This window comes from Pyrus communis, chromosome 14 (genome assembly GCF_041283825.1).
Source record: "Pyrus communis isolate YQ-2024b chromosome 14, ASM4128382v1, whole genome shotgun sequence".
NCBI lineage: Eukaryota > Viridiplantae > Streptophyta > Magnoliopsida > Rosales > Rosaceae > Pyrus > Pyrus communis.
Genome location: NC_142578.1, coordinates 24,849,265 through 24,870,999, shown reverse-complemented (window position 1 = coordinate 24,870,999; position 21,735 = coordinate 24,849,265). Strand labels below are relative to the sequence as shown.

The 21,735-nt window shown below is 39.5% G+C and overlaps 4 protein-coding genes and 2 pseudogenes across 16 annotated transcripts; 3 read left to right on the top strand and 3 right to left on the bottom strand.

Moving 5' to 3' along the window:
- Positions 1-1,522: 1,522 nt before the first annotated feature.
- On the bottom strand, positions 1,523-7,162 carry LOC137711951 (F-box/LRR-repeat protein At1g67190). Of its 13 annotated transcripts, none has more exons than XR_015955832.1 (5): positions 6,883-7,145; positions 6,203-6,494; positions 4,968-6,019; positions 4,563-4,678; positions 4,250-4,465 (listed from the first exon to the last, which is right to left on the bottom strand). XR_015955832.1 is itself a non-coding variant. In XM_088684543.1 (3 exons), exons 2-3 carry the CDS (start codon positions 6,285-6,287, stop codon positions 5,037-5,039), a joined length of 1,068 nt encoding a protein of 355 aa, XP_088540669.1. In that variant the 5' UTR covers positions 6,288-6,494; positions 6,883-7,146; the 3' UTR covers positions 4,761-5,036. The 13 variants fall into 13 exon arrangements, 4 of the variants coding, with proteins under 4 accessions (XP_088540669.1, XP_088540670.1, XP_088540671.1 ...); XR_015955835.1 differs by having other exon boundaries at positions 6,139-6,405; positions 6,883-7,144; XR_015955830.1 differs by lacking the exon at positions 4,250-4,465 and adding an exon at positions 1,523-1,770 and having other exon boundaries at positions 4,968-6,494.
- On the top strand, positions 2,068-2,849 carry LOC137711952 (NDR1/HIN1-like protein 10 pseudogene; annotated as a pseudogene).
- On the top strand, positions 3,182-4,160 carry LOC148691468 (NDR1/HIN1-like protein 3; annotated as a pseudogene).
- A 625-nt stretch (positions 7,163-7,787) lies between the features above and the next one.
- LOC137713483 (iron-sulfur assembly protein IscA-like 1, mitochondrial) lies at positions 7,788-9,925 on the bottom strand. Its single transcript, XM_068452783.2, has 3 exons — positions 9,641-9,925; positions 9,414-9,531; positions 7,788-8,123 (listed from the first exon to the last, which is right to left on the bottom strand). The coding sequence occupies exons 1-3, from the start codon at positions 9,828-9,830 to the stop codon at positions 8,024-8,026; spliced, it is 408 nt and encodes a 135-aa protein (XP_068308884.2). The 5' UTR covers positions 9,831-9,925; the 3' UTR covers positions 7,788-8,023.
- Positions 9,926-10,804: 879 nt separating this feature from the next.
- Positions 10,805-14,902, top strand: LOC137712962 (cell division protein FtsZ homolog 2-1, chloroplastic). The gene is made up of 8 exons (XM_068452174.2): positions 10,805-11,096; positions 11,715-12,484; positions 12,577-12,876; positions 13,050-13,140; positions 13,562-13,686; positions 13,970-14,062; positions 14,319-14,384; positions 14,490-14,902. The coding sequence occupies exons 2-8, from the start codon at positions 11,834-11,836 to the stop codon at positions 14,607-14,609; spliced, it is 1,446 nt and encodes a 481-aa protein (XP_068308275.2). The 5' UTR covers positions 10,805-11,096; positions 11,715-11,833; the 3' UTR covers positions 14,610-14,902.
- A 576-nt stretch (positions 14,903-15,478) lies between these two features.
- Positions 15,479-16,135, bottom strand: LOC137713334 (pentatricopeptide repeat-containing protein At5g43790-like). Its single transcript, XM_068452620.2, has one exon. The coding sequence runs from the start codon at positions 16,133-16,135 to the stop codon at positions 15,479-15,481; it is 657 nt and encodes a 218-aa protein (XP_068308721.2).
- Between the last annotated feature and the right edge of the window lie 5,600 nt (positions 16,136-21,735).

Sequence of the window (21,735 nt, the reverse complement as noted above, 5' to 3'; positions counted from 1 at the left end):
TTTGTGAACCTTCTCGTTGTAGGCCTAGCACAACGTTGTCCCGTCGACACCGCAAAGGACACCACCACCTCTCTAAGCACCCCCATTTAGTCTGGAATTCTGCTGTGACGGTTGTGTGCTCTACTGCACCGTCACCAAGCTCGCCCTCAAATGCGACCGTAGATCTGTCAACGTTGGCGACGAGGAAATGTGGGTTCGGCTATTTGACGAGGAGGAAAGCTAATTGGAAGCTCATGGTGGTGATTTGATGAGGAAAGGTGGGTCCGGCTAATCTGGAAGAAGAGGTGGCGAGAGGGTGAGGTAGGAAGGGAAGGTTGGGTGGGAGGCAGAGGAGAGAAGGGAGGAGGGGATTAGGGACGAATGGGCGGATTGAACTTCCTTTGGGAGGAAGACGAGCAACAAAAGAGATTTTTTATTTTTTTTTTGGATAAAAAAATGTTTTTATTTTTATTTTTAATGATCACGTAGGCCTTTAATGACACGTGGCGTCCAGTCATTGTCCACATGGGTACCACGTCATCAGTTAACGAGAGACTTAATAATCAAACTAACGGATGTATGAAATTGTCGCAAAATTAACACTTTAGGTATGACTCTGGAACGGAAAAAAACTTCATGTACCAAAGATTGAAAACCACGAAACTTGAAGATAGTAAACGGAGATTTACCCTTGTTTTTAATACAACAATAGATTTAGGATATTTGCTTATTAATTTTAACTTCTTATAAACAACTAGACCAGCTGTCTGATTGACATCGCCACCATACTATTATATCTAGGTTTTTCTCAACCAATTGATCGTAGAATTCGTATAAGTAGATGGTTTTCATGGATGTATAGTAGTACACTTATATACACATTCATGACTTGGCGTACAATTAACATCATTATCCCTTACAAGAAACCTAAGCTCACAGGACATACAACTAAACCTAGCCCAATATGTAGAAAAATCCTAACCGGATTCTCCTATTCTAAACTCGGCGACGTTACAAAAATGAGTTTGGAACGCAAGAGTATAAAACAGTGCTTGGAAAGACCTTTTGTAAGAACATCAGCGGGCTGATCAATGAATGGAATAAAATGAACCTTAGGAGTGACATATAAGTTAAACGTATTATGTGAAAAAGCAATAGTCTAATTCAATATGATTGGTTGAAGCATGAAAAACAGGATTGGTTGCCATATAAGTAGTGCTCAAATTCTAGCAAAAGAGGAAAATCGGTGGTTGTGCTGGATGACGAAGCTCATACAAGAGATAGGAAAGCCAAATGGACTCGGCACATGCATGAGCTAGAGCACGGTACTCAAACTCCGCACTAGAATGGGAGACAGTGGGCTGCTTAGTTGAGCTTCAAGAAATAAGATTAGGTCCATGAAAAGACAAGTACCCAGAAGTGAAACGACGAGTATTCGAACAGCCAACCTAGTTAGCATCGACTAACCATGAAGAGTGAGAGGCCCAGAAGGGCGTCGAAACACGATACCAAATTCCAGAAGTAGCGTTACTGTCACACACACTGAATAATTTCTCAACGTTATATTATTCCCAAGGACCAAAAAGTCATCACAACTAATTCTCAAATCGCTGTCACGTAAACCTTTTCCCTCAACTCAACCCTTCATTCACGTCTTTGATTGTGCAGTCTCTCATAACAACTAACTCTCAAGTCGTCACAACTACTTCTCAAATCGCAGTCTCCCACAGCTTCCAACATAACTACCAGAAACTACTTCAAGCATCGAAAACCCTCTTCCTCCACGTGCTTCTGCATAGAAGAAATTTAGCTAATTATATCAGCAAAACAGAAGGTATTTCGATTCTTTAGGCGACTAGCGACACCCAGATTGAACAACCTCGGAAGTTCCTCCAGACCAGAAGGACTCTTTGGAAGTTCCTCTCGACATTTTTAACAAAGTAAATTGCTAGATATACATACCTTTCTGTCAATGGCTGGCAGCGGTCAATTAACTAGCTAGTAATTAAGATTTTTCATATGTACAAAGCCGAAATCCACCCTTTCGTGTTATATACAAGATGAAACCTCATATGCAACTCCATCTCATACCATTTTTCTTGTTCTTTCTCTCACGCAATGACTCCAAAGTGCGGCACACATTGCCTCTACTTCGTCGGGCAGGCCTTCCTTTGCCTGTGCCTAACCACATTCATATTCTGGTTGATCTTCCTTCCCAAAGAGCCTAAAGTCACCGTCTCCAATGCCTCTCTAAGCCGATTCAACTTCACCAACACCGACAACACTCTCTTCTACAATCTCGCGCTCAACGTCACCATCCGAAACCCCAACAAAAGGGTTGGCATATACTACCGCCGCATCCAAGTCTTTGCCAACTACAGAAAAAAGAGGTTCGCTAATGTGACCTTGCCTTTGGAGCCATTTTACCAAGGCCGCAAGAACACGACCAATTTAAACCATGTACTCGTTGAAGGTCAGCAGTTGGTGGCATTTGGGGAACACGACCTTTCTCAGTTTAACTCGGAGACTGCTGCCGGTGTTTATAGTATTGATGTGGAGATTTATCTTCGGGTAAAAGCCAGGTACGGCAAGGTCAAGACATCAGATTACGGTTCTAGCAACATCGACTGCAAGCTGAAGGTTCCTGTGAGTTCTAACAACACATCCGTGAGTGGTTTCAATCCCACAAAGTGCAGGAATGTTCATGTCCTTCGCCAATCCTAGAGACAAGCCACGGATTTGCGATTTTCGATCCAAAAAATATGACCCTTTTTCAACAAACTCATCCTTGATGTATCAAATTGTCGTTGATAAATTCTTGTATGATTAATTGTGATAATTTTTTAACTCAGCAGCTTCCTCTAGAATTGCTTCTAAGTGCATTTTCAAGAAGCACTTGATTTTTTAGAAACTTAAAAACACATGTGCTTCTAACAAAAGCAACTCCAGCAAAAGTACTTCCGAGCATTACTTCCTACATAAGCACTCTCAAAAGGCCCGTGGCTACATTTATGCAATTTTTCATACTACGGAAAGAGGCTTCAAACTTGCTTGTAGAAGGGAAGTACACCGCTCTAACCGACTTGACTACGCAGATTCGCAACAAATGGAAACCAGCTAAGGGGCTGGAAACTAGTTCCAATCAGTAACTTTGGAAATTCCCCCTAACCCAAAAAAGTTCCTTGGAAGTTCCACTATTTAATCATTTAAATTAGACAAAGCCAAAAAGTACCCTTTATTGTGCTGTATACTTTTCCATCTCTCACTGCACTTGCTTCTTTTTTCTCTCAGCCATGTCTGGAGGAGGTTGTGCAACACCTTTCTCTGCCTACTCTGCAACACCTTTCTCTGCCTAACCCATTATCTGCTACATCTTAACTTCCGATGAGCCCAAAGTCACCATCACCACCGCCTCTCTGACCCAATTCAGCTCCACCGACACCGACACCAGAAACATTACTCTCAACTACAACCTTGCACTCAAGTCATTGCTAACTATAGAAAAGAACAGGTTTGCTATGGTGAATTTAACTTTGGCACCATTTTACCAAGGCCACCAGAACACGAGCATTTTGTATGCAGTTCTTTAAGGGCAGCGGTTGGTGGTGTTTGAGGAAAGTGACTTTTCCCAGTTTAATTTGGAAACTGCTACAGCCGTTTATAGTATCGGTGTGCAGCTTGCTCTTCGGGAAAGAGCTGGGTAAATGAATTCCAAGACAACCAGGTACCCATCTAGTAGAATAGACTGCAAGCTGCAGGTTCCTTTAAGTCCTAATGAAACATCCGCTTGTGCTTTTTCAAGGCCACAATGTGCAGGAATGTTCATATCTTAACAGATCCTGTAGACTACACAGAGCCCTGAGATGTACGGTACAGTGCAAAAAATCATAATAACAGGACGCGTTTTAACGTAGTCATACAGAGAAGTGAAAGAAACATGTAAAGATCTAAGTGCAGAGCGGAATATGTAATGGCAGTGAAGCCTCACTAGGGCTCTAAGTGCAGAGAGGAACACTCAGTTGCTGCAGGTGGGAGAAGCCGCCACAGGTTCTTTTAACCTAAATACTGATGGGCGGTCGACGAAAGTTGGGGCTACAGTTCGAAATGAATATAACATATTTGGCTACTGTACTATGGGGAGTTCAAGCAGTGCTTAATTTTTGTTGACGGTTAGCTATATTCTTGAGCAATAATGTGTGCAGTGAGAGGAGGTAAACTAGTCAAAGATGTCATGAGGTTGATCCTTGCTCAAGCTGATGTGAGGAATAAATTAAGGATGTAATTCCAAAGTTTTATTTAAACAAATGGTTATTCTCATCTAGCAAAGGAGTAGATGTACAAAATCAATCCACAAAGCATGAAAAATCTCTAATCTAATCTCGACTAAACAGGTAATGAAGTAAACTTTTCATCGACGTTGATTACAACTCGACCCTACATTTGTGTTGGAGAACATAAAAATGCCTCAACATGTTGATGTTCATCCCTAGAATTTAAGCATACACTAATTCAGTCATCTTACAATCAGTTAAAACTTGAAATAATGCCATAATCCATTGAATTGTGGAAGTAGAGGAGCTCACCTGTTCAAGCAAGGGGGTGATAAATGATACCAAACCCATGCACCATATTCAGTCTGGTAGTCATATAGAAGTACCATAAGCGGCTTCAACCCAAAATTATCCCAAAATTAACCGCACTACAAAAACAAAGACATGGTGAAATACAATGGAATATTATCAAGGACAGTACCTAACAAATTGAAAACAAAGCGCATAAGCTAAAACAAAATAATCTTCAGTATATGAAAATTTTCCTTTGAATATTATGAATCAAACACAAGCCTGAAATAAACAGACAAAATTGATTTTCAAAACAATATGTAAATTTACATTTGCTCAGCACGCATAATCTTGTACGGAAAATAAGGGGCTTCCCCTTTCATATTTTTATGAGGATGATAGGAATAATGAAGTTCTGCCATGTACCTTATTGTACAATCACGCTCAACAAATATTTCAACAGGCATCAATGCAGTCAGCAGGACTTCTAGTCTTCTATTCATAATTGAATTGTACCTCTACATGCAGATATTTTCTCATCAGCCGGACAATGGAAGAGGTGAAGCTTGCTAAAACTCGGCACTCTTCATGGGATTTGGCTTCTGAAACTACCCCAAAAATGACTAACTTCTTCAAATTAGGGCATCTTTCTAGAAATCCAGCTACCCAGTCTGAGAAGAGCTCACTGATTATAGTCCATCCAAGTTCTAACACAACCACGTTCTCCAAATGTGATGACCCCTGCAAGCCACAAACATCTTTTAAGTCATAACTTAATGATAAGTGGCTTAACTGAGGGAAGCAAGAAGAAACAGTCTCCAAATCCACAACCCCATCCTCATCATCAAATACAACACCCCAGAGCCGAAGCCTCTTTAAATTTGACGATTTTGAGATCATGTTATAGAACTTTGGCCACATGATAGTGAAGCTGCTAACATCCACAATCTGAAGATTCTCTGTGTTATCACCAATATCAAGATGGAGGACACTAACATCATCAATCTTCAAAACTCTCAGTGACCCCTTACCAATAAGCTCAAAAAGCTCGAGGGTACAATCTTTCAGGTGCAGATTCTCAATGCTATCAGCCTCGAGTATGAACTTATCCAAACCGACAGCTTCCACATAGATATCTTTAAGAGAAGGACTATTAAGTTCCATGGTTGCCTGTGCATCCGACATGGCAATATCAGGATTAATAAGAGCCAAATTCTGAAGTTTTGGACATGCAGTAAGCAAAAGGCTCAAATCCCATGCTGAGATACTGACATAACTTAGTGAAAGTGACTTCAAGCATGGAAATTTCTCATAACTGGGTTCAACACCTGTTACAGAATTATAAGCCAATGCCAAGACTTCAAGCTTCTGCCGACTGCATTTCTCAATGATATTCACAATCGGAGTAGTCCTCACATTATAATGCAGTTGCCGCAAGGTATCCCGGGTATACATGAGCCAAGCAATCACTGGGGCAGCTGAAAATTCATCAACATCATCCATTAAAATTGATAAACACTGCAATGATGTAGTTTGGAAAATTGTTTGAGTTATAAGAATTTCCAATCTACTTGTTGTCAGATCATGATAGATGGACCAATCATCGGAATTAAAAGAAAGAGTGTGGAGGTGATTGCGCCAAGCCTCTCTCCATTTCTTACAAGTCGCAGATGCAATCACCACATCTCGGGCAGCTTTAAGCCGGGATAGTATGTTGCCTATGACTTCAACTGGAAGGTGCTCCATATACACAAAAAACTAACAAAAACCGAGGGAAGCTCTTGTTCTCAAAATTCAATGTACCCCATGAAGATTAAAAACCAACACCACACAATTAGCCATCCAGAAATGTCAAACCTTCCATCTGGGTTTTTCACAAAAGATAAGAAAAACCAAGAACCATCAATGCCAAACACCAATCTCCCATCTTTTCGAGATAATTCACGACGTCATCTATACATGTAAAAATTCAGATCAATATTTTGGACTTCCAATAATCAATCAGTAATTGTCACTACAATTAAGCATGGAAGGCGAAGATTAGCTACTAGAAACTGAAAAAATCCAGTATTTTGGGCATTACAGATAAGTCAACAATTCAAAAGTTGGCAGATTTTGAACTGGATCAATATCTATTCAATAACAAGAATCCAAACAAACTCAATAACATAAACCCAATTCAATCATTCAAACAAATTTCAACAGCTTAGCATCAACATACTAAATCGAGCAAAAACACATAGAACCCATAAACCTATAAAAATAAAATTAAACAAAAATTAACGTAACACAAAAGATAATCAAATGGATGAACACATTGAGAAAACCAGAGCAGGCTTACCTGTGGAAGCAAATCAAAACCCGAAAGTGCCAAGTGTCATTGGGATTATCATCCCAATCGTTGAATGCGGAATTCAATGGTTCTGGACAAACGAATGGAGAGACGAACCAACCAAAACCTGCTTGCTTGGTCTGAAAGACGAGACCTTTGGGGAAGAATAAGAGTCTGTGATGAGGACAGGGGAAGGAAGGTCTTCTCTACCACGTGTGGAAAAGTGGAGAGTAATTGCGCACGTAAGAAAATGGAAATTTGATTTCCAATTAGTTGGAATTTTTTTTGTTTCCCAATCCAATCCTCTAACAAGATGAGGTCTGGAGAAAATTTTTCAATGTGTTCAGAACACGAAGTCGTTAATCATATATCTTATATAATTGGAGGAAATTTTTTTTTTTTTTCATGTGTCTATTTAATTGTATAATAACATATGATTTACCGTCTCATGTTCCGAGCATACTCAAAAATCTCTCTCCTATCTGAGTCCCCATTACATGCATGCTAATTCCTACCTCAATTGGAAAAAATGTTGAGTGTCGACAAAGGTAGACTACTATAAGTGAGATTGTTTGAGAATCAGAAAAACGTAGTGGCTCAAAAAATCAATTGTAGCTCAAATGATTAAGAAAATTCACTTTCGTACTCGAGGTTTTGTGTTCAATTTTCCAGTACACGATATGGCTCATATCAATGAAAAACAAAATCCCTCAAGAGTGAAAACTATAACCCCATCTGAAAAACCGGAGTAAGATCCATAACTCATTTTATATAGTGATATATCTAAGATCCATAACTCATTTTATATAGTGATATATCTACACTAAGAGGTAAGAGATCAAACATGCTAGTCATGAAATTCGAACATACAACCTCTCACTTATAAGTGAAAAATGATAATCTCGTCAACGCAATTTCCACAAGTCAGCAGCTTTTACATGTTGACATTACAAAAGTTCATACAATTTCAAGAAGCACAAAATTTTATAGATATACAATGTGTTCTCCCAAACAAAATTGGAATCATCTTTACAGAAGAATGCCAACTTCAGACCCGAGTTAGCACAGACTACAATGGCTCACGCCGGCACCAACACAAATAATTAGTCAGTGAAAGTCTTGGTTCGTCACTAGCTGGCCATACGATTCTTTAAACCTTCTTCGTAGCTCCGCTACTGCCTGTTGTCATGAACGATTCCCCGCAACCACACTGTCCTTTAGAGTTGGGATTGATAAATACAAACTCAGACCTGCCAAAGTAGATAAATTACGCGTGAGGAAAAGCAGGAAGACAACGGTGACTGAAGGCATAAGCAAGAAAGTTGTGGAGCCAAGGGCATATCCTGATTGTATCAATGCACCACCAACAAATGAAAAGGAGACATCAGTACCCACGGCAGTTGAATTTAAAAACTTTTTATCTGATCAACGAGTGACCTAAATACCATGCCATTCAGCAGCTTTTTTGAAACAAAGGTGTCAAGATTCCCAATTTTAAGTACTTGTTCATGGAGTAACAAGGCAAGCAAATATACCCAAAAAAAATACGCAAGCAAAAGAAAATTAGCAGACCATCTTTCTTCATGGTTTGGTTTCTGCTCAGGTAAAAATGGATACACATGTACCATAATCTCTCCTAACACGTGCATGGAAGCCACCCTTTTAACATGCACATTCCCATTGAATGCGCACAACACATGCATGCAACAGTAAACAGAGGTTGAAGTACTAATGGCAGCAGTGGAGGTGATGAACCCTAAAATCATGGTCCTCTGTCAGTCTTAATGAAATGGTCATGCCATAGTTGTGAGGACAGGAATGGAAGGTGACATTATGGGCAATTTAATATCTAGGTAAGGAGGGTGGAGACCTAAAGCTGATGTTGATAATATCAGTGCTAAGCAGCACCAGTCTAGGTATTGTACAAGGCAACAGAGGCTTCGTTGGGACGATGTTAGAGTTGATAAAATAGCAAATACCCACCATAACTATGAAAATGCCCACCCCCCACAAAATAGTCAGTTGCAGCACATCAGCTTACTGAATGTCATACGGTTGCAAGAGCTCAATTGAGATTACTTCTCATAAGTAAAAGCACTGAAAGTGCTTCCACAACCAAAAAAACGCTTTTAGTTTTTCTGCCAACCTAATTAAAAGCATTTTTGGTTGCCAGAAAGCAGTTTTGGCTCTTTCCAGAAGCAATCCAAAACAGGCCCCAAGACTCTTGGTTCATCTCAAGGTGAAAACTCATATATTCTCCGGAATTCAACCCGAAATTCGAAGACCTATTATCCTTAAGATACACAAGTTTAGCATCCTAACATCAAATTGACACTGGAAATAAATACAAAAAAGCCTATTCCACTTCTAACACAGCAAAAGTTCATTTTCTCTACCAAACAAAAACCAAAAATTTACACACCCCCAATTCAAATCAAAACCAAACAATTTCTCAGAAGCCAAACATGCTAATAATTTTCCCACAAATCCACCAAAAAAAGAGAAAAAATTGGGGAAAAAAAGAGGAAGAGAAGATTTACCTGAGTTTATCATCTATAAAATCCATCTTCGTTCCTAGGACGTGCATCAGAGCCTTCGGATCGATCAAAATCTTCACACCTTTATCCTCCACCAATTCGTCAAACTTCCCCTTATCATCTACAAATGAGCAAATCGGAGCAAATTAATTTACGACATTCACAATTCAACTCAACAAAATTCAAGAAAAAGAAGAAACTTCACGATCAGGATCGAAACGGCGCCGCACCTGCGTAATTGAGAGTGTAGGACAAGCCGTTGCAGCCGCGAGCCTTGACGCCGAGTTTAAGATATTGCCGCCGGCGCTGCTCTAGGAGCTGCCTTATCCGATTCGACGCCGCGTCCGTCAAGCTCACGGCCTGTCGCCTCGCCGCCGGTCCGATCCTCTCGGCTGCCGCTGCCAGAATTTGCGAAGCCATCGGTGGGATTTTTTATGTCTTCTCTTCTTCCCAGATTTGTCTCTCTGGGATCTAAAGGCAAAACCGTGGGAAACTCGCGCCAGGTAGTTCCGTCATTTCGTGCCGCTCTACGTTGCGTTTTGAACAAGTTTCTGGAAGTTTCCGCGGACGGCAGAAACATCATTGCGCGTGGCAGCAATAGATTCGCTTGCGACATAATTACCTCCCTGTCCCTGTGGTGTTTATATGTGGGTTTTCTTGGCCTTCAAAATTTTAATTGTGTATTCTAATTTTTTAGTTTTAAAAAACGAAGAGTGTGAAATTAGATTTTTGAAGTGTCAACTATAATTTTCTTTTTTAAACAAGGTTATTCTGTTTTTTTGTTAAAAGTAAACGAGAATTGAAATTATTATCGTCGCGCTTAGTGACCACTAACAATAATAGTGGTATTTAATTGTAGTTCTGTTTGCCCTTTTGCAGCGGTTTGTGCGGTTTGTATGTGTATTAGTATATTCAGGAACTTTGATTTTGATTCTTATAAATATGAATTTGATTCTATTCATAAGAATTAAATTCAAAATTTTCGATCTACTCTAAAAAGCTTTATGTGACATTATGTGTCGAACCTAACAGTAATAATGGTTAATGAGTAATCAGGGTTACTCAAGAAGTTGAACGATCATGACTTGAAATTAAACAGTGAGTTGTCAGTGTCAATCAAACTATGTCAAATAAGAGGATTTTACGTTGTCAATTATTTCTCATGTCACATTTCATTGACAAGCACATCAACAAGTATGTCATTGACATATCGATAATCAAATAAAAACGATATGTTCATAATTGAAACATATCAACGTTGAATGGTCAGACATGTGAGGTGATCAAACGTTCTCTCCTCATTTCCGATGCTCACCTAGACTCTACAATTGGGTCCAACTAATGAACACAAGAATTTGAAGCAATTAGAAACACAGCCCAACAGTTAAACCCTTGTCACTGAAAGATAGGGTTTTGCGAGACTTTGTGTTGTTTTCACAAGAGCCCACACCCGCATGCCTTTCACCTGAAAATCCAAACCACCAAATCCCATTTACTTCCCCTCTCAACCAGATTTCACATTATTCTTAGTAGATTTGTTGCTTCCTTTTCCACTTCCTACGCTTCTCTATCTTCGTCGATCAACTCGCAATCATCAGTCCAAATCTGGCTCTTTGGGCTCTACGCCCCCAAATGCTCCCAGGAGTTCTCTGTTTTCTGCTTCCTAGGTCTCTTCGGATTTATCAGGTCTGTAACTTTCTCTGAAACCCCAGCAGCCCATTTCTCTGTTTCCTTCTTGTTTTCTGGAAATTGGGTCTCCGTGTGTTCTGCATTTCTCTGGTTTGTTCATTTCTTACTGTTTTCTGCTTGCTTGATGCTGTTTAACTTCATGGTTGCATTGAATTTTACATAATTGTTGTCTTTTGGGGTTTTACATTTCTCTGGTTTGCTTCTTTCTCATTGTTTTCTGCTTGCTTGATTGCTGTTAACTTCATAGTACTATTGAATTTTGCCTAATTGTTGTTGGGTTTCACTTTTCCGGTTGTAATTTTTCTCTGGGGACCGTAATGTGCCATATGAAGTTTATGGGGTCTTACATTTCTCTGGTTTGTTTTTCTAATTGTTTTCTGCTTGCTTGCTGTTGACTCCATAGTACTTTGAGTTGCAGAGTTGCCGTGGGTTTTGCTTTTCGGATTGTAATTATTTTCTGGGATTGTAATGCGTGCTATGAAGTTTGTGGGGTCTTTGTTTGATTTGGGTTTAGTTGACTAATGACGTTTTACCATTTTCTGGCCTTTGAGTGTTTGTAATTAATCTGCTACGTTTTGTGGTTTCTTACAATTATCTGGTTTTTTTTGTAAACAGGTGTTGGGAGAGAGATTTGTGGTGGAAGTTGGAACTGAAATTTTAAGTCATTTGGGTTTCTAAATTTCTTGGCATTCATCAGCTTACCTGTCTCTGAGATTTAAAGTCTCACCTTTTACATGATGGCGACTTATGCATCGAATTATGTTACCCTTTCTGATACTAGAAACCCGGTGGGGGTACTAACAAGACTTGGGGGTCACTTTGGAACGGAGAATCACTTGGGAAGAGTTAGCAGCTTAAAAGTGTCTGAGGAGTACGGTTTTATGGGTGTAACCCTTAAGTCAAGTTTGCCTCAAGTTAAGTGCTCAATCAACTCTAAGAGTGTCGGTTCATATCAGAATAATAGAGACCCTTTTCTGAATCTACACCCTGAAGTTTCATTGCTTAGAGGAGAGGGAAACAATACATTGAGCAACCCTAGAAAAGATATTTCAGGTGAAGGTGTCACTGAGAGTTTAAGTGACAAATCTTCCCCTAGTAATGGTGAAGCAAAAATCAAAGTTATTGGTGTTGGCGGTGGAGGGTCAAATGCAGTTAATCGCATGATAGAGAGTGCAATGAAGGGTGTGGAGTTCTGGATTCTTAACACTGATATTCAAGCCATGAAAATGTCTCCTGTCTTTCCCGAGAACCGTTTACAAATCGGTCAAGAACTTACCAGGGGTCTTGGAGCTGGTGGAAACCCAGATGTTGGTATGAACGCTGCAAAAGAAAGCAAAGAATCAATAGAAGAAGCACTGTATGGATCAGATATGGTCTTCGTTACGGTAGGTTCAAATGCTATTCCTCCGTCGTGATTTCCCAACATTTGCCTATTTTATGCATTTCTGCACTTGACATTAAATATCTTCATATGCAGGCGGGAATGGGTGGAGGAACTGGAACTGGTGGAGCTCCTATAGTTGCAGGCGTTGCAAAGTCAATGGGTATATTGACTGTTGGTGTCGTGACAACCCCTTTCTCTTTTGAGGGACGAAAAAGGGCAGTGCAAGCCCAGGAAGGAATCGCAGCTCTGAGAGAAAATGTTGACACACTGATAGTCATTCCAAATGACAAGTTATTGACTGCAGTTTCCCAATCTACCCCAGTAACGGAGGCATTTAATCTGGCTGATGATATTCTACGACAAGGTGTTCGTGGCATCTCCGATATAATCACGGTATGGTGATCTTTAAAGATATTGTATATTGAAGTGTAATCTTAACTTCTGACTGTTAAGACCATTCATCTAGTCTATCAAGGGTTTTGATTATTTATTTGTGGATCATTGCATTTCCCTTTTTCGGGCAATAGTTTGTTACTATAATTGATGGTTTGTCATCTTGATTGCAGATACCAGGACTGGTAAATGTGGATTTTGCTGACGTACGGGCTATAATGGCCAACGCAGGTTCTTCGTTGATGGGGATAGGAACTGCAACTGGTAATGCTTTAGCTACATACTGCTAGGATGTTTAGAGTGCTTATATCAAATTATTGGCTTCACTTTTAATATCGGACTTTATTATTTTGGTTATTGCCTTCCTGAATGTCACCATTGTGGCTAACTTTCTTGTGAAGTTAATACAGAATAAATGGCATCTAGAACTTCTTAGTTTTTTTTGTTAGAGCATGAGAAGGAAAGGTCAGAAAGGAGACATAATCTCAAGTTTGTTAGAATTTCAAATAGGTCTTTCGGTCTTAGATTCGAATTATTGATGACCCCAAAACTTCTTTCCTCCTTAATTATGTTAGGATACATCGTTGTCAAGCCTATTCATTTCAGTATTGATGACCCCAAAACTTCTTTTTTTCTTAGTTTTGTGCTATGATTTTTTTCTGAGCTTTGTATTTTCTTGGAGCAGGGAAGACGAGGGCAAGAGACGCTGCGTTAAATGCCATCCAATCACCTTTACTAGATATTGGTATCGAGAGGGCGACTGGAATTGTTTGGAACATAACTGGGGGAACTGATTTGACCCTTTATGAGGTACTTCATCTTCTCTCTCACTCTTACTCTGCTTTTTGGTTCTATCTATGGAGTCATGGGCTGAAATTGTTTGTTTTCTGTATAAGATCCTTTCCATCTATCTTTGTAAAAGAAAATCTGTTCCATGTTGAAGTCTGGTCTGCTGTGTTTCTGTGAGATAAAGCTGTCTTTCAAAAATATTCTTACGGTTTCACCTTTGCATCCATTTCACAGTTGATAACTTGATATGGTGTTGTATTTCTCTTCTCCTACTCTCTAATTTCAAATGGGGAAATTCGCATAGGTAAATGCTGCAGCCGAGGTTATATATGATCTTGTCGATCCTACAGCAAATTTAATATTTGGAGCAGTGACAGATCCATCTCTCAGTGGCCAAGTAAGTATTTGTTCTCTCATTCTCTGAAGAGAACATGGTACCAAAAGAAAATCACATATGCCATCTTCCAAAAGCTTCCTGATTTCTGTTGAACATAGTAAAATTTGCTGTTCCAATCATTATGCCATGATCACAAAGGATTGCATATCTGCATCTGGTAACAAATTGGTGAACAAATATACATGCTCGGTTAATCTACCACCTGTGGTTTGTGGTTTGAATACATCTTAAAATTCCATGTTGCTTGTCTTCACAGGTCAGTATAACTCTTATTGCTACTGGATTCAAACGCCAAGAAGAAAATGAAGGCAGGACACCCCAGGTATTCCTTAACACATGCACCACCCCCCCTCCCCTCGCTCACGCGCACACATGCACTAACTCTCACCCTCTCGTAAACAATTTTGTAAACTCTACCAAAATGCAGGCACAAGGAGATGTCACCCTTGGAATCAATCGACGGCCATCCTCTTTTATGGAAGGTAGTGCAGTTGAGATTCCTGATTTCTTGAAGAAAAAAGGGGGCTCCCGTTATCCAAGAGCGTGATCTCATGCCTCATGCCTCCAGACCTCTTCACCTCAGCATCCATCCGAGGGATTTAAATACACCTCTGTAGATACTAGACGATAGATCCTCGATTTGCCATTTGTTAGCGGTTTCTAGCCTTGATATTATATGAGTGCATCCTCATCCGAGTGTATGTTTCCCATTTTCGAGTCATTTAGATCTTGTTTTTCACCGAAGATTTGAATAAACGCCATTGGCATGTACAGCGTTTTCACTCTTGAAGGTGAGATAGAACTTATGAAGAAATCATGAATGGCTTCTTTCAGAGAAAATTCTATCAGAAGCAGCAGTCATTGAAATTTTGTCAATGAGTTATCACATTGCAGAAGCAATTTAAAGGGAGATAATTTCCGCACACTTCTTTTTATTCTTCGCTTCAAACCAAATAGCAGAAATGAACAAAAGTGTTTAGGCGGAGAAAAGTCTGCATGAAATTAACTCACTCAATTTGTTGGGTGTCAAAAGCATAATTAGACATTTGACACCCACAATTTGTTCCAATCTTAGTGAAAGGGTTGGTTGTGTTCCAAGTTCAAGGTGAAGGTCAAGGGGTTGTCTTCTTACTTGCTCTAATCCCGTTCTTCCTTCTTGATGAGTAAAGGCCCGTTTGGCAACGGTGCTTTTGTAGAGAACACTTATGCTCCTAAGTGCTTTTGTAGGAAGCACATTTGTCAGCAGCAAATATCTATTGAAACTGTGAAAGTGTTTTTCATGCTTCACATGGTCGCTTCAAGTGCTTTTTATATTCCATATGCACTAAGTTTTTCTGTCAAACATTGTCGACAGCGCTTTTGATTCTTTGAAAGCGATTTTGGCCTTCCTAAATTCCTTGCCAAACGGGTCCCAAGTCATCTATAGCATTTCTTCCATAGAAGCTCTGGCTTCTGGTCAATAAATCCTTCAACTAATGATTCAGCTTTCAGAACATGCCCTCCGATGTTCTCAGGTTCAAGCTGCATCAGTTTTTCTGCTGCCAGTTTGCCCCTCTTCTTATCACCATGAATCCTGCAAGCCCCGAGAAAAGAACACCACCCGAAAGCATTTGGTGGGATTGGCATGCTGTTTATGAATTCTTTTGCCTCTGTAAGCCTTCCAGCCCGGCCAAGCAAATCAATAACGCAAGAGTAATGTTCATCTCTAGGAACTATTCCATATGTTTTCTCCATAGAATGAAAGTAATTTAAGCCATGAAGAGCAAGCACAACTAACAATGAATTCCATGCAACCTCATTCGGGTTTGCTATCTCGTGAAACACTTGAGTTGAATCATCAAGCAGCCCGCACTTTCCATACATATCAACAAAAACAGAGAAAACAAAAGGGTCTCTATCCAAATTAACTTTAACCGCCTGAGCGTGAAGCTGGATGCCTTGACCAAGTGCAGCTTGGTTGGCACAAGCCTTGATCAAGCTAGAAAAAGTAATTCGGCCGGGAAACACCTCAAATCGTTCTCGAACTACTGGAAACTCTTGAATTGGGTGTTCTTGATTCGACTTCAAAACCATTCCGACGCCTTAACCCATGTTTGGGCTTTATTCCTAACATTGAGGGAAGACTATTGGTGGTGGTGACGGATGGAGTTAGCTTCATATTTTGGTGAATCGAAGCCAAACCCGTCTCACCCCCATATGGTTTCTCTTGAAATCCATCCAGTTTCATCAATTTTTCAGGTTAACATGGGAAAAAGAACGATTGGGTTCAAAGTAAGGATCATTTTGGCATCGGTCCCATCGTCAACGGTGGCCAGAATTAGGAGATATAGTAGTGTCAGGTTGGCGGGTCGAAGAGGGATCCGGTTCCCTCTTTTTCGTCTCCCTCATTTCCCCTCATTTCCTCTCTTCCTGATTGGTCAGTCCCATTCCTCCTTTCTCTCTTTTCTATTCTCTCCTTCTCATCCTAATCGTCCATCTCTCTCTCTTCTTTCCTTTTTCTTTTATCCCAACCACACACGTGGCATATCACATGGCTCCAGAAAATCTGAAGCCTTCAAAAGAATGTTAAAATTACAAAAATATCCCTCACCTTCAATGTTAATAACTTATTCGTTATAACTCCGTTTCACGAAGGTTTGTGCCTACGTGTTCGTGATATCGAGCTCTATTTAAACATATAAATTGTGACCTAGAAGGGATTTTAAATAATTAATTTACAAACTTCAAACTTCGTAACTAGTTTAATTTAAAACTCAATTCAAATAAATTAATATAAATTCTCGAAAAATAATATAAAATCTCAATAATACTAGTACGTAAACTATAATAATTGCCGGTAACAAAATTTTAAAATTCCTCAATTAAATTTTCATAACCATAAATCGATTTATTTTCGATTTTCTCCACATATTCATAATTATGAATATTATATTTCATATATTTAAATTTTCAGGGTATTACAGCGGATGTCGACAAAGAACTGCCCAACAAGACGATTCGGATAAATGGCATTTTGGCCGAATCTAAGCACTTGGGGGGCCACTAACAACTCCAAGAAGAGGAAAATCCAGCAGGCTCTATTAGTCTCACAAATCTAGGCAGCTAACACGCAACCTGGACCCATTTTTGGTTTCACTAAGCAGGATGTCGAAGGCGTAGATTTCCCGCATGACGACGCACTAGTAGTATATGTCCAACTGGCCCATGCCATAGTCAACAGAATGATGGTGGACAATGGAAGTGGAGTTAACCTACTTCAGCTTTCAGTAATTCAGAAGATGGGCCTGGAAAACACAATCATACGTCGAGTGGAGGTACTCATCTGATTCAACAAACACACCTCAACTACCATCAGCCACATCACACTTGACATGAAAACACCGCCAGTTGTCTCAAAGAAGACATTCACAATAGCAAGCGACCCATCTCCCTACAATGGGATTCTATGGAGACCTTGGCTAATAAAGTTGGATGCCATCACTTCCGTCAAGTATTAAAAAATCTAATTCCGCATCCCAGGAAGAGGAATCGAAGAAATCAATTTTGACTAGGCCGCATCTCGATGATGCATTGTGTAAGTACTGAAGGAATAAAAAAAGACATTTACCCCCGTAGGCAATCGAGGTCCAAGGGGATGACAAAACTACCAAATAGTAATTACAACAAGCGAATCAAGAAGATGGTGTCCAAACCAACGCGCCAGCAAATGAGACAGGATGGAAACCCAAAGAAGACGTCGGGCACATCATTCTTGATCCCTTTCAGCCGGAGAAGAAGGTTAGAATTGGCTCACGTCTAAGCCCGAAGGAAAATGAGGAACTCACAGCTTTCCTTAGGGAAAATCATGACGTCTTTGTGTGGTCACCTTCCTATATGCCCAACATCAACCCCAAGATAGCTTGCCACAAGCTGCACGTCGACCCCACTGCCAAACCGGTAATTCAAAAGAGAAGACATTTCACACCTGAGCAAGTAGCCATCATCACAGTGGAAATTGACAAGCTACTAGAAGTCAGATTTATAGAAGAGGTGGCGCACTCAGCATAGCTTGCCAAAGCCGTACTAGTGAAGAAGAAAGATAAGGGCAAGTGGAGGGTTTGCATAGACTACACCGACCTCAACAAAGCATGCCCAAAGGATCCTTATCCACTTCCCCGAATCAATCTATTAGTAGATTCGACTTCTGGGAACTAGCTGCTCAGTTTCTTAGATGCATACTCCGACTACAACCAAATAGCCATGTGCGAGCCCAACAAGGAGAAAACTGAGTTCGTGATCGAGCGAGGCACCTACAGCTACAAGGTCATGCCCTTTAGCCTCAAGAACGCGGAAACCACTTAACAAAGATTGGTAAACATGATGTTCAAGAAACAAATTGGAGTAATCATGGAGGTTTACATCAACGATATTATCGTAAAAGGCAAGCAGAGGTCAGACCACCTCGACAACTTGGCTTAAACTTTCAACATCCTTAGAAAGTGCAAGATGAAGCTCAATCTCACCAAATGCACATTTGGAGTATCTTCAGGCAGATTCTTAGGGTATCTAGTAACCCAAGCAAATCCAAGCGATCCTAGAGATGAAACCTCCAACTACCTTAAAGGAGATTCAAAGCTTCACCGGACGAGCAACCGCCCTCAACCGCTTTCTCTCGCGGTCCACCGATCGATGCAAACCCTTTTTCAAGGCCATCAAGAGGGCACAATGAGACAAATGGGACGAAGAGTGCGAAAAAGCTTTCCAAAACTGAAGAAGTATCTTACATCATATCTCTTACTATTTAAGCCAGAAGCAGCGGAGGACTTATACATCTACTTAACAGTCTTAGAAGTAGCAGTGAGCTTTGCCCTCATACGAGAAGAGTTGGGGGCCCAACTGCAGGTATTTTACACTTTTAAAGCTCTTCTCGATGCAGAAACTAGATATCTAAAGATCGATAAATTAATTTTGGCGCTAGTTATTGCGACTCGGAAACTCAGACAATACTTTCAAGCTCATATAGTCGTCATCATGACTCAATATCATCTACGATCAATCCTACATGGTCTAGATGTTTCTCAACAAGTGATGAAATGGGCGGTGGAACTTGGCGAATACGGTTTAGTTTTCCAACCTTACACGACAATAAATGCCCAAGCTTTGGCAGACTTCGTAGCAGAATTCACGCCTAGCCTAGACGACGCAACAGATCTGCCTGACGACGTCCCAGAGGCAGCCGAGCACACCCTAGCCGCTCCTGCTCCACCCAATAGAGACTTCTGGCATTTGCATGTCGATGTCGCATCAAACTACAAAGATTCAAGAGCAGGCGTGGTCCTTGTCACCCCAGACGGTTAGATGCTCGAGCAGGCGATCACTCTAGGCTTCAAAGCATCCAACAACGAAACAGAGTATGAGGCCTTACTAATAGGCCTCCGAATGGCAAAACTTGGTAGTGAAAAAGCTCGCAATTCATTCCGATTTCTAACTAATCACCAGCCATACTACTAAGGCGTAAATGGCAAAACATCTGAAGATGGCGCAATACCTAGAGAAGGTACAAAAGAAACTCGAGGCGTTTCAAACTTATACCCATACTCAAGTTCCGTAGGCAGACAACGCCCATGCGAATGCGCTAGCTGGCCTAGGCTCTGCCTCGAAGGTATTGTAAGTTAAAAAATAAAAATAAAAAAACACTTACAAAAATTTATTTTATAATCATTTGACTTTACGTACTAATCCACCGAAAATTTTGACGAAGCCAAGTGATTATTCTTGAATTGCAATGACCTGGTCAACTATAATTCGACCTATTTTAAAAGTTTCACAATGAATAATATGTGCGTCACTTAGTATTACAGTTTAGTAACATTCTTGATATTTATAAGTAAAAAATATTGAGTTCGAATCTCATGACTCAACAGTATGATACCACTGTATTCTGCTTTAGCAGTTTCATAATGAAGAAAATAAAAATCTGATTGAACTGTCATCAGTTCACAAGTGGCCCAAATTGTCTAATGCCCCGCAAAAAAGGACAATGAACAGAAAAATGACATAGCCTATGACAATGCACTTTATAACTTTATACTATGCGATATTGAAGGCTAAAATGGACAATTTGTGTAGTTTCTCAAACCGGAAAAATACCAACTCCTCTTTTTCGTTTTTTCTACAAAGGGATAGAAGACAATTTCTGTCAGTCCCTTTATCATATTCTTGTATTTCATATTCACAAAGTTTTGAGTGGTTTCTGTTATTTTACCATTTTGTATGAATGATTTAAAAAAAGAAAGATATATACATATATATATATATGATAACGACATAATTTTTCAACACACTCATGTTTCATCTTGTTCGTTATTTTTTGTTTTATTTCTTAAATTTGATAATCAAGAGTAAAGATGTGCAAATATAAAGAGAAAAAAGTGGGTATTTTTAGCCCAAATAGTCTGAGATCGGTATAACTTCTCACTTTTTATTCCTAACATTGAAAATCGATAGAAGTGGTCTTTAAATTTGTCCACCGTAAATCATTTGGGTTCTTCCGTGGAAAATTTGTCACTTTCCTTGTTACGTGGAATGGTTGGTTTGACAAAAATACCCTTAAAAGGTGGCCATGTAGTCGTTCGCATGATAATTTAACAAGAATATTAACAAATTTTTCACTGAATAACTAAAATGATTTACGATGGACAAACTTAAATTTTTTTTTTTTGTGATTTTAATTATCAAGAACCAAAATAGAGAATTATGTAAATCTAATAATTATTTTAACTAAAAACCCACAAAAGTGATTACTAGTTCTCAAGTGGTGTTTTTTTGTTTGGCGGCTACATTTTGTCAATTTTTTTCGTATGGTTTACGAGGAGGTTCATTGAACCTAGGTCCTATACTACCCCACCCCTTTACCCATACCCACACAACATCATGGCTACGTTTTGTCAGTCTTTTTCAACATTTCCAGTGGGGCTGTGATTTTCAAATCATGTGGTTATGGAAATAGATGTTAACTTCTAGTAGTGTGACTAGTTGTCGATTCCCTCGAGACCTATAGCCATCCACATATGCTTGGATTGTGTTCTTGTGATGTTTACAACACATAACCTCAAATATCAGTACATCGGGTTCGATTTTTCATCAAATATCGTTAGGATGGACTAAGTATATCATTGTAAATGTGGACGTAACTATATTGTTTACAACATATGTACTTCTTCATGCGAGTCGAGTTCGAGTTAGAATTCTCTTTTTTATCCTTAAATATTATGTATGTAAGGGAATTTATTTGATCTTTCTCCTTTTCATAGTTTTCATCTGATGCGTTTGTACGTTTTATTTGTCAATAAAACTCAAAATGAATGAAACAGATATCTTATATATACTTTAATTTACCATACAAATGTACGAAAAATAACAAATGCGCTACACTTACACAACATTCAAAGTTCCATGGAATAGCGGATCCATGTAAGGGGAAGTGGATGGTATTGCCTTTACTCGCCCTTTTTGCTACATAAGCACTCCTTAAGTATTTTTAAGCTCTACTTTAGCTACTTAAACTCTCCTTCAAAATATTGTCAAAAATACTTAACGGGTGGCAATTTCATATATCTCTAAATAGTTACGATGACAATTGCACAATATTTTTAAAATAAATTACATTTTACTTCTCGAAATATCTTTGAAGA

Excerpts from the sequence above, each read along its gene's own strand:
- LOC137712962 (XM_068452174.2), top strand. The coding sequence starts at position 11,834 with ATGATGGCGACTTATGCATCGAATTATGTTACCCTTTCTGATACTAGA. Across the intron at positions 14,063-14,318 it reads ATCCATCTCTCAGTGGCCAA|GTCAGTATAACTCTTATTGC; the intron begins GTAAGTATTTGT and ends TTGTCTTCACAG. Across the intron at positions 14,385-14,489 it reads ATGAAGGCAGGACACCCCAG|GCACAAGGAGATGTCACCCT; the intron begins GTATTCCTTAAC and ends ACCAAAATGCAG.
- LOC137711951 (XM_088684542.1), bottom strand. The coding sequence starts at position 6,287 with ATGGAGCACCTTCCAGTTGAAGTCATAGGCAACATACTATCCCGGCTT.
- LOC137713483 (XM_068452783.2), bottom strand. The coding sequence starts at position 9,830 with ATGGCTTCGCAAATTCTGGCAGCGGCAGCCGAGAGGATCGGACCGGCG. Across the intron at positions 9,532-9,640 it reads CTACACTCTCAATTACGCAG|ATGATAAGGGGAAGTTTGAC; the intron begins GTGCGGCGCCGT and ends GCTCATTTGTAG. Across the intron at positions 8,124-9,413 it reads TTTATAGATGATAAACTCAG|GTCTGAGTTTGTATTTATCA; the intron begins GTAAATCTTCTC and ends CTACTTTGGCAG.
- LOC137713334 (XM_068452620.2), bottom strand. The coding sequence starts at position 16,135 with ATGGTTTTGAAGTCGAATCAAGAACACCCAATTCAAGAGTTTCCAGTA.